Here is a 16,949-nt window from a genome sequence, read left to right on the forward strand (position 1 = left end):
TCTACTTATTCAGGTTCGTATATGTGCTGCATCTGAAGCGATTTTATCGGGAGGCCTGTTAAAATTTTACATGGAGTTTAACAGATAACGTTGGACGTTTGTCTTTGTCGTACGAAAAAAAAAAACCGAATAAAAAATAATTTATCTGTCAATGCAATTACTCTACACTCAGAAAGGTCTACATTTGTCTTTCCGCTTTGATCACGATCAAATCCATCTCCTTAAAATTAATTAGCACTCACCACCCCTACCCCGTTAGACATGTAAGTTTAACTGAGTTTCATGTTTAAAAACCTACCAAAAAAAAATATAAATTTCTGACCGCAAACTACCGATAAAATGTTCTCTTTCCGAAAACCACCCAAATAATCTGGTCACACTAGGGATAATTTTTTTTTGCACTTCTGTCCCATCTGTCAAACTGACAGCGCGAAAGCAAGGTCGTTGACAGCTCCCAGCCAGTATCAACAAACGCTGCACTCGCCAGGCGGCTTGCTACGCGGAACAATGCACGGACACGGTGCACAGTGGCAGAATAGAATTTAATTAAAGTCTAATTATAGCCACCGCCAACCGGTGGTCCAGAATGCGTGGTACGTTCTGATTGTCTTTTCGTGAGGGGTAAGATTGTTTTGTAGTACCGTGTGCGTACAATGATTAGCGATGGTAAGCTACGTGCGTTCCGTGTTCCTGCGCTACGTCGGAATTTGTGTGTGTGTCTCGTTTTGCCTCTTGCTGCTGTTCGGCAGTCTTCCAGGTGCAACGGGTAGGTTAGCGTTACATTTATCTTTGCTAGAACCTTCTTTTTATCGTGATTTCCATTCCCCAGATACGTGCAAGTGTGATGACGAGCAGCGCGATCGGGATCTGCAGCACGAACAGTTTCACAAGAGCTTCCGGGTGCTCGAGCACGGCTCGGATCGGAAGCGACTTGCCATCATTGTGCCGTTCCGGGACCGGTTCGATGAGCTGCTCCAGTTTGCCCCACACATGGCCGCCTTTCTCAGCAAGCAGGGCGTTCCGTTTCACATCTTCGTCGTGAATCAGAACGACCGGTATCGGTTTAACCGCGCGTCGCTGATAAACGTGGGCTTCCTGCAGGTTCGGGACGGCTACGACTACTTTGCCATGCACGATGTGGATCTGCTCCCGCTGAACGACAACCTGCGCTACGAGTATCCCGAGCACGGTCCGCTCCACATTTCCGGCCCCGAGTACCACCCGAAGTACCACTATGCCGCGTTCATTGGCGGCATACTGCTGCTGCGGATGGACCACTTTGCCCAGCTGAACGGCATGTCCAACCGGTACTGGGGCTGGGGCCTGGAGGACGACGAGTTTTACGTGCGCATTAAGGAGGCGGGGCTGGAGGTGACGCGGCCCAAAAATGTGTCCACCGGGACGGCCGATACCTTCCGGCACGTGCACGACCGTGTGCACCGGCGGCGTGACACGACCAAGTGCTTCAACCAGCGGGAAGTGACGCGCAAGCGCGACCGGGAGACGGGACTCAGCACGATCGCGTACTCGCTGCACAGCCGGCGTGAGCTCACGATCGACGGGGTGCCGGTGACGGTGCTGAACGTTGATCTGCAGTGCGACAAGCAGCGGACGCCCTGGTGCGAGTGTGAGCCAAAGGTGGACACGCCAAGCGTGAAGGTGGCGAAGAAAAAGGCAACGTAAAGTTGAAGTGTTTTGTGTGTGTACGTGCGTGACCCTCCCGCCCGGTTGCCATATGTCAATTCCGTGCAGAATGTTTTACTTCTCAATAAAAATTAATGTTTAGCGTAGACACATAAAGCATCCCCCTTCTGATCGGATGGTTTGTGACCAATTTTGAATGCTCCTCTATCTTTTTTCTAGTGCCGTTGAACTCCGCAATATGCCCACGCGCGGTTACGTCAAATAACAGCTAAATCAAATATCGGTCTCAGTGTGCGTGCGTGCGTGTGCGTGTTAACGACGGGTTTGTGATTAGTCATCAGTGCAAACGTGACGGTGTTTACATTAGAAACAATCGTACGGAATCGCCACGATGAGGCTAGCAGCGTGTTCACACCGCAGCTCCAGCGTGTTGCTATGGTTGCTGGTGATCGTTTTCGGTGTTCAGCCCGGGCTAGCATCATGGTTTAACATTAGTGCCGTGCTCGATACCGTTTCGAATGCAGCGAAATCATCCTTGAAGTTTGCAAAAAATAATGGATACTGTGCGCTGACGGAGTGCTGCAATGAGGTTCATGTCCGTTTCGACATACAGGGTGAGTGCGGATGCGGATGCTGTGTATCGTTCCGGTTGATAAGAAACTAACAGCACTACTTGTCGCGCTTGTTCCCCATCCCAAACTACAGAACTGCGTACTGCCTTGGAGAGTTCTTTATACGGACAACATATTGCCAGACAGGTTATTGTGAACGCTATCGGTGGCCACTTGGGAAACATCGAACAATCGGAGAAACCTTTGGTGATGAGGTAAGCGCGTTTGGTGTTTGTTTGGTACAATTGTGGCAATAATCCATTCCATTTTGTTTCCTTTCAGCCTCCATGGTTTGCCGGGTAAGTGAAAGCTTTATCAACGCTATCAATTTGTTTGCTAAATGTCTGCATCCCACAGGAACCGGTAAAAACTTTGTGGCCGAACACATTACCCGGGCTCTGTACAAGAGAGGGGCGGCGAGTAACTTTGTCCACAAGTTTCTTGGAAGGATACACTTCCCGCTCGAGAGTGAGGTTAAAAAGTACAAGGTTGGTTGTGGATTGCTATTGCAAACGGCTCCTCCATTCATACTTTAAACAAATCCTTCTCGTTTCAGGTGGCACTGGTGGAGCACATAAAGGTGGCTGTAGCGAAATGTCCCAACGCTCTGTTTATATTCGATGAGGTGGAGAAAATGCCCCCGGGTTTGTTCGATTCCATCGTCGCGCTGCTCGACAATCATGCCTACACGAAGGCGCTGGATTTCCGTAAGGCTATCTTTATCTTTCTCTCCAACGTGGCCGGACCGGAGATAGCGGTTCGGTTGAAATCGCTCGTTGATAGTGGGGTATGGCGCGACGAAACAAAGTTGCACCACTTCGAATCGACGCTGGAGATAGCGTCCTACAATTTGGTCGGCGGACTGTACAAAAGCGAACTGATCGAATCGCACGTGGTGGATCATTTTGTGCCGTTTCTGCCGCTGGAGCTGCGGCACGTCGAGCAGTGCATCCGGACGGAGTACAGAAAGTTTACCGACCAGAAGATGAGCGATCAAATGCTAAGGTATGTGTGGTTTGCAGGTTTTTTTCACCTTTTTTTAGCGGTAATAATCAGTTTTGTTTCCTTATTTCTAGTGATATTGTTAAAGAAGCGATCACGTTCGACGATACTGGCCTGTACTCTAACACTGGCTGTAAGCGCGTGAGCAAAAAGGTTGAAGCGTACTACTACGGTGAACTGCGCAAACAGCAAAAGCAGGAGTTGTAATGTCGCTTTGCGAGAACAAAGTAACAAAGAATCGCCATAGACCGGCTAACATTTCCCTGTGCGTATGTGTGTATGTGATGTAATTTGTAAAGCTATTTTTTTGTCCAAAGGCACTCGTAAGGAACCAAACAGGATGCAGTTTGTGAGAAGACAGTCAATAAAAGAAACCTCATTTTGATGTCTTAAATTTTATACAAAACCTTTACCAATTTAATTGTAATTTAAATTGAGAAAGGCTATGCGAAAAAACAGCGAAAACAAGCGAAACAACAATTCCCTTCCACCAACTGTCAATTTGAACCGTTTGCCAAATGTCAATCGAAATGTCAACAACAACCTGTTTGTTTACGTTTTCGCACGCACGCTTTGGGTTTGCTTGCCGGCATTTCCTTCGTGCTGCACAAAAAAACGCAACAAACGTGGTGAAAATGCCACCCAAATCGGCAAGCAAAAAGGAAAAACCATTCTGGTGGAACTGTGAAAAGTGCCAAACGTACCTGCCAACAAGTGAGCTGGCTAAACATCAAGCGGAAGACTGCGGCAATGTGAACAGTTTGGGCGGCTATGTTGATGCTGGTGGTGTGTACCGTTGCCGGAAGATAGAAGTTGGTGGGCTAAGCATATTCGAGGAGGTAAAGCTGTGCACGGACAGTCAGCGCTACGGTCTGGTGCTGGTACCAATCAGTGTGGTGAGACGGTTGGGTCTCATGTTGGGCGATTTTGTTGCGATAAAGTTGACCAAAGCGAAGGATGGCAAGAAGGTCGGGACAGTCGCGCGTACGCTGTGGCCAGTGGAAGATCGACATGGGGCAAAGGTGTTTTTTGAAGCGTTGGGTAAGTTATTAAAAGAATAAAAAACACTGAAAAAGATGCTTAACGATGTAATTATTTACTGTTTAGATGAATTCAACGACGTGTCGGCGAAAGAGCTGAACGCAACTGTAACCACGCTCGACGGCCGGCTAGAGGATGCGGAAGAGATTTTCCTACGCCTGGAAGATCCTACACAAGCGAACCTTTTCGCTAAAAATGGAAAGTTTCTGCTCACCAGCTTAAAGTATCAGCTGCAAGGATGCGCCATCATAAGCAACAATCCACTCTCGCTGACCGTTTGCAACAAACGGTTTCGATTCCTGGTTGATCACGCTGTAACGACCGAGGGAAACGATCTAACGGATCAGCTGAACAAAATGAGCTTGAAAGATCGGTTGTACGTGATCCTAAGGACAACCAAACTAACACTGCTGGACGATTCGAAAGCAGCCCAGCATAGCCACCAGCAGCGCATGTACAGTCTCACCAACATCGGTGGGCTGGACACAACGATAGCCGAGCTGAAGGAGCTGCTCGAAATGGCATTCGGCATGGACAGCAAACAAACGACCGTTGGCCCTGTTAGCCGCGGCATTCTCCTCTCCGGCGTGTCGGGCGTGGGAAAAACCATGCTCGTCAATGCACTTGCCACACACTACCACTGTCACGTGGTACGGCTAAACTGTTCCGAAGTGTTCAGCAAGTTCTACGGCGAGTCGGAAGCGAACGTGTCCCGCCAATTCGCCGAAGTGTTCGACGTACATCCTAAGCCGGCGATGGTGGTCGTGGAGGAGCTGCACAATCTTTGTCCGAAAAGTACGGCCACGGACATCGTGAAGCGCATTTCGCAGCACTTTCTCACCCTGCTGGACAGTTTGCATGCGAACGTGCGCGGGAACCGTACCGTTGTGATCGGTACGACGGACAGTGTGGACAATGTGAATCCACTGTTGCGCCGGGGCGGACGGATGGATTACGAGTTCGAGCTTCCCGTGCCGGATGCGATCGCACGGGCAGCCATTCTCGAGCGCGTACTTTCCCGCCATGGACAAACGGTACCGGAGGAAGACATTCGTGCGGTGGCACGCATCACGCACGGGTACGTTGGAGCGGATCTGGAAAATCTTGTCTCGAAAGCGGCATCCTCTGCTCCCACGGGCAAACCGATCGATGGACCCGCGCTTATGGCCGCCCTGCAGCACGTAAAGCCAAGCGCAATGCGCGAAATCATGATCGAATGCCCCAACGTGCGCTGGACCGACATCGGTGGCCAGGACGAGCTGAAGCTAAAGCTCCGCCAAATCATCGACTGGCCCATCCACCATCCCGAGCTGTTCGAGCGGCTCGGCATCAAGCCACCGCGCGGTCTGCTAATGTTCGGCCCACCCGGCTGCTCGAAAACGATGATCGCGAAAGCGATCGCCACCGAAAGCCGCCTCAACTTCCTCTCCATCAAGGGCTCGGAACTGTTTTCCATGTGGGTCGGGGAGTCGGAGCGAGCGGTGCGCGATCTGTTTCGCCGGGCGCGACAAGTCGCCCCTTCGATCATATTTTTCGACGAAATCGATGCGATCGGTGGTGAACGGTCGGCCGAATCGGGCAGCTCGGTAAAGGAGCGCGTGCTGGCCCAGCTGCTGACGGAGATGGACGGCGTGAGTGGGCTGAAGGATGTGCGGATCGTGGCCGCTACGAACCGCCCCGACCTGATCGATCGTGCCCTAATGCGCCCGGGGCGTCTCGATCGGATTGTGTACGTTCGGCTGCCGGATGCGGCCGCCAGGGAGGAAATCTTCCACATCAAGCTGAAAACGATCCCAACCGCGTCGACCGTGGACTTGGCGGAGCTGGTACGACGCACGGCGGGGTGTTCGGGGTCGGAAATTGAGGCGATCTGTCAGGAGGCGGCACTGAAGGGGCTGGAATCGTCGTTCGACGTGGAAACGATCGAGTGGGAACACTTTGAGCATGCGCTCGGGGTTGTGCGTCCCCGCACCAGTCCGGAGCTGTTGCGATTGTACGAAGAATATTTAAAGCAGCATCAATAATAAATGCAGCCATGTATGCACGAAGGAAGGCATGAACGGGAAAGCTATTAATCATTTGTGGCTGCGAACGAAATTGAGATATATTACGATGGTGGAGCAGTAAGCAAATAACTCTCAATGTTTCTCACACACGTGTGAAGTAGTGTAGCGCGGGGTGGGCATTCTGTGTAAGTGCGTTCAAAATTCTTACTCAAAGCGCTGATGCTTGAAAGGTAGCAACGCGCGATGTGTAGAACGCGTTTTAGCACCTTCGCTCTCAGACGAGAGCAAACAGCAGACTCTGAAAAGGTCCAACTCAAAAACGTCTCAAATCGCTTGTATTGCATTCAACAAGTGTTTGTGTAAATGCATTGCGGTTGAACCTTCTTTTTCTCGCTTTGGCCCTTTTCCCATTGGTTGCCACCAAAAAAACCGTTGAACACAGCATGATTTCAATTATCGAAAAAAAGGGAATAAACAACAAGAAACAGTGGCTCATTTGAAGTGCGTGAACATGCCTCCCCGTGGCCCAATTCGTTCGCTGGCATGGTCCCGCTGCTGGAATGATTAGTGGCCAAAGTGTTCCCCGGCCAGCTCACAGAGAGAGCTCGCGTCAACCCAACCAAACCCGACGAACGATTCATAAACCTGTCAAATAATTCAAACTTTTAATTACATCGAAATAACTCATTGAAAAAAGAAGGCAAGAGAGAGAGGGAGTACCGCTTTTCCCATTTTGTGTGTGTGTGCACGAGTTTCAATTTGTAAGGCGAGATTGCTGTTGATGCACCACGCTTCAAATGAAGTGCATGGGTCGCGCGTCGGGGTGGAACAAGCGTGAAAACACTCACACACACACACACATTATTAGCTCATTTTCAAGCGTTTTTCTTCCCATTTTCGGCTGCCGCCTGTTCCCGCTGTGCCGTCTTCTTCTTCTTCTTCTTGGCAGGCGGCCACGGGCCCTGGCTGCAGACGGAAGTGTACAATAAATGCGCTAAGCGCTCTCCGCCCCACAGTGCGGAGAGACCAGTTGCACCAAAGTTGCATAATAAAGCGCGCGCGCGCTGGGAAGAGTCATTCCAGTAGCTCTTGCCCCCTGCCGACCAACCCGCCCGCTTGCGCTTATTGGTTTGGCGTAATAATTTTCAAAAAATGTGTTATTATTATTACTTACTTCCCAACTTACCCCCTTCTCTCTCGGGACAGTTTTTGCTCCAAATGTTCGGTGGAGCGAGGGATGGATTTTTGGGGAAACCATGTTCGACCATGGCAACGAACTCGGGTTGCTGTACTTGGTGTGGTTTTTGTTTAGTGGAATCGTAACTAGCTGCATTCCAGTCCCGAGCTGAAAGTTGGTTCGCTTGCCATGGTGATCGCTTCGTGTTGGATGGTGCGCACGACTATTTGTTGCACTGTTGTGAAGAGAACGAACGGTATGATGTAGTTTCGGGAATTCGGAGTACGGAATTAAAGTTTTCCATTCACTGCATGTGATATTTGTCTGGAATGTGATATCATTTTTTTGAAATTAGGTTATGCTTTTGAGCTACTGGATTGTCCGAAATTATCAAATATAAATCATGCATTTAATTTTAATCTGAATGTATTTAATTGAATTTTTACGGTACAAAAGCAACAGGTAGCCCCAAAGTCTATGATCCTAAGTCATATGTCCGAACTACTCGGACTATTGCACACAGGTTCTAGTTTTAAGATATGTATTTGGAAGTCAACTTAAGAGTGAGTGAGTGATGAGCTATTTAGCTGCTTTTATACCGTATGGTTGCTATGTGTTACCATTGCATTTTCGTTTTCCATTATCCTTGTGGTAACTGGGATCCTACATTAAGAATTCCTTTACAAATGAATTCGAAATGGGTCATACCGTCCAAATGGTTGACGCTTGCTTCGCGGATCGTGATTCAATTGAGTGGATTAGACTCTATTTGATTCCCGAATTTAATGTATACCATTCACGCATTTCAGTTGATTCATGAGTTGTAAATCAATTCACGAATCTTCCCCAATTGATTCGATTCGAGAAACACGATTCACTTGAATTCAAAATATGTAGAAAGAACTAGAATCGATTATCGGCTCAATCTCACCAGATTTTTGATCCTGTTTTCTCATTTGGGGTCCTCATCCTGTTTTCTCATAGGGGTTCTCATAGTTGTGGGACACGTCTTTCAAACTTTCATATTAGAAGTGAACATTTTAGAATGGGAATTGGAATCTAGCAGCCTTTTTGGACAGGCTCCTCGTAAATTCCTATTGGATTCGTTCAAAAAGCGTGCTGTAGAGTAAAATTCCCGTCTTATGAAGTTCCAAAACCCTTGAAAACCGCTGTAATACTTTACTATGTTTTAGTAAGCAGAAATTTGTGAAATAAATTAGAAAATATTAATTATGTAAAAAATGGTCAAAAATGTCTTCCGTCGCTTTGATCTTGACCGATTTGTGATAATACTTCCAACTTCACAACGACTGTGTCTCGTGATTTGAACTCGTGTGGGAGTGGGTGAGAGAAGAAAATCAGCACCATTGCCCTCTTTTCACTGTGCGCATGATTAAGAGACTTTTTTTTCTTTGGGAATTGATTGTATGATTGTGTTTTTTATTCTTCTTTGTGTGTTTCGGGTCATCTCTCCTGCACTTCTTACAAGATGTTTTCCATATGGTAATGCGCGATTGTTCGTCTGCCCCAAAAGACATACTGCACCACCCTTTTCCCTTCTGAAATGCAAACACCCAAACGCACGGACGCACGCACACGTGACTTTGGAATGCGAATCATTCCCCCGACTCGACCATCGGCTCCTCCTCATCATGTTGAGTGCGTTGTTCGAGAGGCATTGCACAATGTGCACCAGGCCTTACACCAACACATCAGCAGCCCTCTTACTGTTGTGTAACTCTGTATGTTTAAGGATATTGTTTTCACTGTTTACACTGTACAGCGCGCGAGAGCGCGCGCTTTTTTCTTTGCACAGCCGTTGATCACTTACCCCGCCCGCGAGAGGAGGGCCTCGAAGGAATCGAAGGGAAAATCGACCATCTATCGTAGAGCGTTTAATTAACCGCCGATCGTGCCCTCGTGGTGAGGAGTGCGTGTGTGTGTCATTCATCAAACAATGAAACGCGTTGCGATGAGTCAGCCTGGACACGGACACGGTCAGAACGCATTGTAAAACGGGAAATTGGAGCAAAAACGGAAGCTATTTATAACGATCAATTTTCCGATGATCGCACGATCGAACCCTTTCTTGGGAGCTCCCCAAAACGGACCTAAACAAAACCGCCCGCTACTAATGGGTCGAGATCATAATTTCCACCACCAATCACCCACCCCGAAATCAAAATTGTGAGTGATTTGGTAGGAATAGAACTTCGCCCGCTTAAAGAGAGGCGCGTTGTTTTATTTATCTTTCCGCATCTTTCCACCAGATTCGATGCACATGATGATGATGCTGCAGCGATGAGTTGGGCTGCAATTAAAAGGCCGTAAAGCGCGGACGGTTTGCTCCGTTCGCCGAAATTCGTTTGGGAGATGCAGAACAGTTCAACTCACTGCTCAATGCCTTCAAAAAGTATCCGCTTTCCGACTGTGCGCCCTCCTTGTTTGGAGTGTAACGATCTTCGATTCGGTACATATGCAAACAGTTAGCGAAGCATGCTCAAAAACGGCAGATTCGTCACGGACTTAACCGAACGACCCACGAACCCTAGCATGTTCATCATGCTCCAGCGCAAGAATTACGAGCATAGAACGAGGCAGAAGGTTTATGCGCGCTGTTTTATTGCTGTTGCTGCTCGTTGATTACTGCCGAAAGAACTGACCAACCGGAGGCGGAAGTGGAGGCAAAAAGGAAGCAGGGCCTGTCATAAAAAACAGCCCAATCGTTTAAGGAAGAAGTCGATGCTGCTGCGCATAACTGCATCACGTGCAGGTAGCACGCAGACACACATACGTTTCGTTGCTATGGCGATACGGATTAACCGGTCAACAAGCGAGGTCATAAACTTGCTCCTTTTTTCAATTTTAACATGCCTCCTTTTGCGCGTTGCTATGGTTTTGCTCTTCCGAGAGAGTTCCCCGAGACACCACCCAAAAAGCGACTTGGGAGTTTTACTATCGGGCGTGTGTTTTTTTATTATTCCAACTTCCAGGACTAAACAGGATCTCCATAAACTTCACAGGAACCGGAGGACAACGAGCTGGGCTCGAAGGGACGAGCTCAAAAGTTCATGAATGGCCAAATACATGTCCAAAACCCATTTTTTTGCACCACACACAAGCAAAAGCCTTTTTTTCTGTTGGTTACTTTTCCCACCCGGTTCGTTATACCGATGCACTGCAAAACTGCACTGCAATAGTGCAAAATGCAACGAGAAGTCTGCAAACTGCTTTTTTTGTGTGTTATCTGTCGCCGGATTTTCGCACCAAACCCCCTCTCCACCACCCGGTACGGCACACTGCTACGGTTGTTGTCATTGGAGAATTTATTCTCGTCACGAAGTTGCCTCCTCTTCTGGGCTCCTTTGCCTGTTCCACCCCCCACAGGAGGTCACTCCCGCTTGTTATGCTGATGATGCGCATAGTCATATAGCCAGGCAGCAGCCCAAACCCAAACCCACGTTGGATGCGACGACACGATGGCAACTTTATGACATCCGCGCGCGCTTGGGTCGTTTTTCGGTATTAGACTTTTCACAGAACGCTGCACACATAGAACACAACAGGAAGAGAAAAAAAGCGCATACTGGACATTAAAAAAGGGCACGTAGAACAGGGCAAGCTGACAGTGAGGTGTGTGTGTGTGTGTGTGTGCATTGGCGTGTTCTCCCTGTGAGGGGTTGAAAAGTGCATCCGGGTCGCCCGCAATCGTTGATGGTACAAACTGTTATCACAAGGCAATGGAGAGCGGGAGGAAACATTCAGATTTTACGATGAACAGCTGATCGGACTCTGACTGACTGTCCAATGCAGGAGTGTGTTGGGGAGACTTAAACCGAAGGCTCCGTGGAAGGTACTCTTGACAAGTTTTAATATGTTACTGGCATCCGCTTCAAGTACTAAGAACAGAATTATAGCAATCGTGAGGACTTTCGAGTTTCTGTGAAGTAATTCCTAGCACTTGCTTTTGTTAGAGCTGAAAAGGAGAGCTCCCAGTGTACGGTAGAATGCAACCCCATTTCGAATTTGCCCACAAGAGTCACATTCAGCGCCCCCTCAAACGCCCCAAACGGACATCCAAAGCTCCAATTTTCTTTCAGTGTTATTTGTTTGCCTTTTTGTCGTTTTTTTTTTTCGTTGCTATTCTCGTAAATAATTCTGACCCATCGGTTTATAACACACACTGGGTGTGGGTGGTTTTGGAATTTTTTCCCTCGTACTCATCGTAAAGAAATGGGAATCACAACACGCGACCGCGTTCGGCTGCACCAGCCCAGGTCGATTCCAGTCGGACCGGCCAGCTACAGATGCTGGAGTAGCTCGTGTAGACCGTGTGGATGGGACCCGTGGGCCACTTGAATCAAGGTGTTTCGGTGTATGCATCCAGCGGGACATACTCTGTACTGTGAGCACAGGGTCGTGAAATTTTACGACCCCTTACGGTTGATCTGCTCTCGCGTCGCCTAGTGCTGCTCGCTCGCGCTTTTGCATTTATGGTTTTGTAAAGCTTTTTTTTGCTTTGCTTTTCGTTTTGGAAGAATTGGCTGGAGAAGCATAACGAATTTTGCTCGTCAAACACGGGCGAATGGGTGAGTCAAATTGTAATGGCACATGGGATCTGTGCAATGTGCAAAATACAGAGCAAAAATGCATTGCACGTGGAAGGGTCGGTTTTGCTCTCCAAATTATTATTTGCGAGATGAAACGATAAAAAGAGGACCTAATTTCTTTTGCCCTATTTCAAATTATTAATGAATTATAAACATATTCAGGGGGTTTTGCAGCATTCGAGTTAACACTATGGTAGCTTTCCCGTAAAATGCTTTTGGCTAACATGGTATGTTGCTTAATTGCGTGTGCAATTTTAACGAATAACTAAGTGATTTTAGTTTATTGCTCTTATTTTATATTCCCCAGTTTGGTTACTTCTTGTATGTGTTGGATTTAATTTTCTAGTTTAACTATTGCTTAAGAAAATTATCGAATCCTTAAAGCTTATACATTGTCTACTACTGTTGGGGCCCTTTCCGTTTTAAGTTGGTAGGCTGAAATTTCAGCCTGTCAGCTGTTTGCATTGTATAGCAGTTTTCGAGCAGCTATCTAAGTCGGTATAATATACAGGTGGACTTATCCCAAGGTGTATGAATTTAGAAGCCTGATTTTTATCGCTTCTGCTTCTGAATGAAGATTTTAATAGTGTTTTGTGTATTCGTCAAGCCTCCAGAAGCTTGTTTGAGCAAAAGATTTCACCAGTTCAGTCAAAAAGTTATGTTTAAATTTGGTTATAAAAACATGCAATAAGACCACCTGGACTACATACACTTTGATTCTAAATTCCATCACCTGAGCTCTTTAATGTACCTTGGGATAAATGTAAACATCACCTTGTTTTGCCATTTTTTAGACCAGGTATTCGAATCTAATTCTAGCTTTGAGGTTAGAATAATCTAGACTGAAAATTGCAAGTTAGTTTTGTGTATGGTTTTGTATGGAGTGTTTACATAATTTCAGCCTCCAACTGTCAAACTCCATACAAAAAACTAACTAGAATCGTGAAGGGCCCCATTATTAGTTTCTATCATCTTTTTATCTTTTTATGCTAGTTTTAAATTTAATTATTTACCATTATTCGTTTCACTGCGCGTTGCTGTTATCATCCATCCATCCATGCATTTTCGTTTTTTGTTTTTTTTTTCTTTTTTAATGTCTATCCTTTTTCGATTCATTGGTTGAATTTATTTGTTTCTGTTCATCCTTTCGCATTTTTTTCAACTCTTTTACTAATCTTGTACTTTTATCTCTTCAATTTTGTTTACCTTTTGTTGTGTGTTTTGTTAGATATGTTTGTGTTTCTATGTATTGCATTGCCATTATATCCTTTTCTGTTTCTTTATCTTTTCTTACATTTGTTTAGAAATTTCCAACGGTCAGGAGTCGATAAAAACGTTAAAATTACGCGTTGCGCGTGTAAGCATGAAGCATTAATGATTTATCTAAGTAAAACAGAACGGATTCAAAGACTCATATTTGGCAATTAAAAATGAAATATATTCAACCAACAGCTACTTACAGTATTTGTCTGTTAGATCACCCAAATAGACACCTATTGTAGCTGAAGGCTTCAATACTACGCTCAAATAAAAAATCTTCTAAAAAGAAGTCTGAAGTTGTCTTCCAACTTCTAAGTAAAAAAAACAACTCAGTTAGATTATGCGAGGCATCGTTTACCGAACATTGGAATATCCCAACTGATAATACCAACCAAACCCAACAGGGAAATCCCAGAACACAATACTGCTACTTGTTCGGTGCGTTCGTAAAGCATTGTTTGGAAGCTTCTGTTTTGCATTCAAACACGAAACCATGTAGTACTTACTGTTCAATCGGAGAGTTCAAAACGACTTCCAATGAAATGCCATTTACATTACGTGCATAGTTTTACAACATGCAGCGGAAAAAAGAAGAGGAATAAAAAAAAACACACACACAAGTTCATTCGTTCGTTACTCATCGCAGCCACCAGAGCTGCATTTGCTCAAGTTTAAGGCCACTCGGGGAGGAAAGACGGCACCACAGAATCTAGTAGCGTAAAGGTCGTTACCATAATCATCACCAGGATCTATGGCCGGGATAGACTCATAGCAACAGCAGAGCAGGCCTGTTGCGTATCGCGTAAACATGCGAATTGATCATTAATCATCACAGACCCGTGTCTCCCGCTGGAGTGGGATGCATCTAAATGGAACGATTAGACGACCAGAATGTAAGACGGACGCTTACACACCATAGTCGTCCATTCAGGTGTTCTGAGTGAGCGATAGTAAGCAAAAACAAACCAATAAATGAAAATAAATACGAAAGTACTTTTGCGAAGTCTTCTCCCCCCGATCAGAAGTCTCTTACCTTCGACGATGATGATGATGATGATGAAGAAGGTTGGGTCGTATTTTTCCCTGGATGGCCTGGGCTTTCCACTTACTCGTCGGGGGTCTACGCGCGTGCCAGATGCAATGGGGGGAGGTTTTATGCTCGAGGATAAACGCAAAATTTCCTACGTGTCTGGTCGGGTCGGACGGCCGAGAAACGAATCCTCAAATGGAGGCGCGCACTTGCTCTGAATCCGCCATTCCAATGCGCTTTCGGCTGTTCCAAGGAACATTCGTGCGTGCGTGCGCGCTGGGAACATCCGACCGAGCACGTTGTTATGGGTCATGAAGGGGCAAAACGCACGCCCGCACGCGAACGGCGAGCAGCCAAGATGCCTCAGGCAGCACAACCAAGAACGCGTAACATGATGCCACACGTTTTACGAGGTTTTCTGTTTTCTGCCTTTGGTTTTTGGCCACAGCCGGAGAGTGCTAGGTCCCCTCGGGGCGCCTCTCCACTTTGCCGTGTGGCTTACGCGCTAATGAAGCATCTCAGCAAGGCCTGGGCGATGATGATGATGGGACACGTTCCTGGGTGGCCATGGGTGGCGTGTTTTGGGGCGTTTTTCGGTCCCGCCTTCGGTAGGCGGTGGCGTGTGCGCTTTCAAATCCGCACCACCCATCTGGGTTCCATCTTCCACCGAATGTCAACGCGGTGCGTGTACGCGTCAGAATCTTGTCGTCGTGAAACGGGAGACAAGATTGTTGCCGTATTTTCGCTTTGGAGCTGGTTTTGGGGTGTCGATTTTACCAGAGGAAAGGATATGGAACACGGCGAAAAGGTCGTTTAACGACAAGCCGCCGCCGCACGGTGGGGGGATCGATTCATCGGTTTGATTCGAAGATGGATTTAAGATTAAAATCGGGGTAAATGGGAGGCTTACTTTTTTGGGGTTTATTGGAGGGGTTGTCTTTCGATACGGATGATGTTCTCGTAACGATGGAACGTGTGTGCGTGTGTGCTACTTCTTGCCTTTGGGATGGGACGCCCGGAAGCTGGTGGGAGCGGGAGGGGAATGGAAGATCTCAATTACAGTTTGTAGAGGGTGAAGTGTAGTATGGTGGAGCAGGAACTGGTGGCTGCAATGGAAAACTTGTGCGAGAGATAACGTTTAACGTTTGCTTTTGTGCTACTTTGGATTGGGGTTTGTTCGCTTCTTCTTGTTTTGAAATGGGACTCATTTGACCGTTTTGCTTGGTTATCTTGTAACTGTTGGGATATTTATGTCTTACTTAGTTCAATTTACTTGTTTTAGAGGAACAACTGCCGAAATATCTTCAAATAAACGTACCAAACTAATACTAAATACACAATGATTGCAACTATTCCCTAGTGTTATCGAAATGGCCGAGAGATACTTTAAAATTAATTCTAATTTGCATTCCTCGCCGACAGATGAACGCCACAGTGAATTCCACACAACTTCCCCTTTCAAAAATTCATTCAAAACATATGGTCATGTTCATGCGGCTCCGCAGCATCTTCATCCCTACCGCGGACGGGATGCTGGCACGGATCTTCGGGTCCGGCGAGCGAGAGAGCAGCTACAGAAGGGGCTCTCTTTCTCACAGTGAACATCTCTCTCACGATTTTTGAATGATAGCCTACTTCGCCAACTGCTTATCATGCGGAATGAAAAGCATATTGAATAAAAAAGTTAACAGACAGCAGGGGAAAAGGAAATTTGCTTGTACTAACGATAAAAACTTATAAATATGAAGACGTTACTAAATAGACGTTAGTTTCATTGAATCATTCACTACCAAAAAATGAACATTGAACGCACCAAAAACGCTTTACAATGCTGCTCTCTTTTCTCAGCATTCTCATGAGATTTTCAGTAACGGGAGACTTTTGCTGTATCTCCTGTCTTCTCGTTCATCCCGAACGAGGGAGGAATGAAAAGATACTTGGCGTTTTATTTTAATCGTTTACAATTTTAGAGAAAAAAAGGCATGTATTTACATAACTGAATGCAAACAATTGTCGATCGTCTTCAACCCGCACAACTTAAACACATTAACGTTACTGGTTCTAGACCCGTATGGATACCAACAAATCACAGAGTTGTTGTTTAGAATTAATACAATCAAACAATTGGTGGCATTTTGAAATATTTATCTATTCTACAGAACAATACTAGAGGGCCAATGTCGAGAGACTGTCGTAAATTAGTACGATCTAATAACATACCAAACATACGTTCAAACCCCGAATAGTCAAATTTAACCCACTAGAGGCCTACGGAACACCTAAACCGACCAAATAAAAAGAGGAAAAACAATACTTTGAATGATAAATGAACAAAAAAGTTTCATGTTTTTTTTTATAATCCATTATTACTATTTCGTAACAATTACACATAGACGATTACATAAAAAGTACACAAACAGAGCTTATTTCTACTAAAAACTTATGATTTTCCATTCATTATCATGAGTTATCTATCGCTACGTATCGTTACGAACACAACTTAATATTAATTAATGATCGAAAAAAACCTAAAGTTTTAACCCAATTGACATTTTCGAGCACAAATAA

General features: G+C 46.1%; 3 protein-coding genes across 5 annotated transcripts; all 3 read left to right on the forward strand.

The window, feature by feature from the left end:
• Positions 1-454: 454 nt before the first annotated feature.
• On the forward strand, positions 455-3,663 carry LOC1271363 (torsin-like protein). Of its 3 annotated transcripts, none has more exons than XM_061656765.1 (7): positions 455-621; positions 1,864-2,258; positions 2,350-2,470; positions 2,538-2,554; positions 2,613-2,743; positions 2,812-3,260; positions 3,332-3,663. In XM_061656765.1, the coding sequence occupies exons 2-7, from the start codon at positions 2,036-2,038 to the stop codon at positions 3,462-3,464; spliced, it is 1,074 nt and encodes a 357-aa protein (XP_061512749.1). In that variant the 5' UTR covers positions 455-621; positions 1,864-2,035; the 3' UTR covers positions 3,465-3,663. The 3 variants fall into 3 exon arrangements, with proteins under 3 accessions (XP_061512749.1, XP_061512748.1, XP_061512747.1); XM_061656764.1 differs by having other exon boundaries at positions 456-593; XM_061656763.1 differs by having other exon boundaries at positions 526-666.
• Positions 624-1,841, forward strand: LOC133393194 (beta-1,4-galactosyltransferase 7). The gene is made up of 2 exons (XM_061656767.1): positions 624-766; positions 830-1,841. Exons 1-2 carry the CDS (start codon positions 664-666, stop codon positions 1,681-1,683), a joined length of 957 nt encoding a protein of 318 aa, XP_061512751.1. The 5' UTR covers positions 624-663; the 3' UTR covers positions 1,684-1,841.
• On the forward strand, positions 3,662-6,365 carry LOC4397685 (ATPase family gene 2 protein homolog A). The gene is made up of 2 exons (XM_001230509.2): positions 3,662-4,298; positions 4,365-6,365. The coding sequence occupies exons 1-2, from the start codon at positions 3,776-3,778 to the stop codon at positions 6,320-6,322; spliced, it is 2,481 nt and encodes an 826-aa protein (XP_001230510.2). The 5' UTR covers positions 3,662-3,775; the 3' UTR covers positions 6,323-6,365.
• Positions 6,366-16,949: the final 10,584 nt, after the last annotated feature.

Source organism: Anopheles gambiae, chromosome 3, assembly GCF_943734735.2.
Source record: "Anopheles gambiae chromosome 3, idAnoGambNW_F1_1, whole genome shotgun sequence".
Classification (NCBI taxonomy): Eukaryota; Metazoa; Arthropoda; class Insecta; order Diptera; family Culicidae; genus Anopheles; species Anopheles gambiae.

Excerpts from the sequence above, each read along its gene's own strand:
- LOC133393194 (XM_061656767.1), top strand. The coding sequence starts at position 664 with ATGGTAAGCTACGTGCGTTCCGTGTTCCTGCGCTACGTCGGAATTTGT. Across the intron at positions 767-829 it reads CAGTCTTCCAGGTGCAACGG|ATACGTGCAAGTGTGATGAC; the intron begins GTAGGTTAGCGT and ends TCCATTCCCCAG.
- LOC1271363 (XM_061656765.1), top strand. The coding sequence starts at position 2,036 with ATGAGGCTAGCAGCGTGTTCACACCGCAGCTCCAGCGTGTTGCTATGG. Across the intron at positions 2,744-2,811 it reads GTGAGGTTAAAAAGTACAAG|GTGGCACTGGTGGAGCACAT; the intron begins GTTGGTTGTGGA and ends TTCTCGTTTCAG. Across the intron at positions 3,261-3,331 it reads ATGAGCGATCAAATGCTAAG|TGATATTGTTAAAGAAGCGA; the intron begins GTATGTGTGGTT and ends CCTTATTTCTAG.
- LOC4397685 (XM_001230509.2), top strand. The coding sequence starts at position 3,776 with ATGTCAATCGAAATGTCAACAACAACCTGTTTGTTTACGTTTTCGCAC. Across the intron at positions 4,299-4,364 it reads GGTGTTTTTTGAAGCGTTGG|ATGAATTCAACGACGTGTCG; the intron begins GTAAGTTATTAA and ends TTTACTGTTTAG.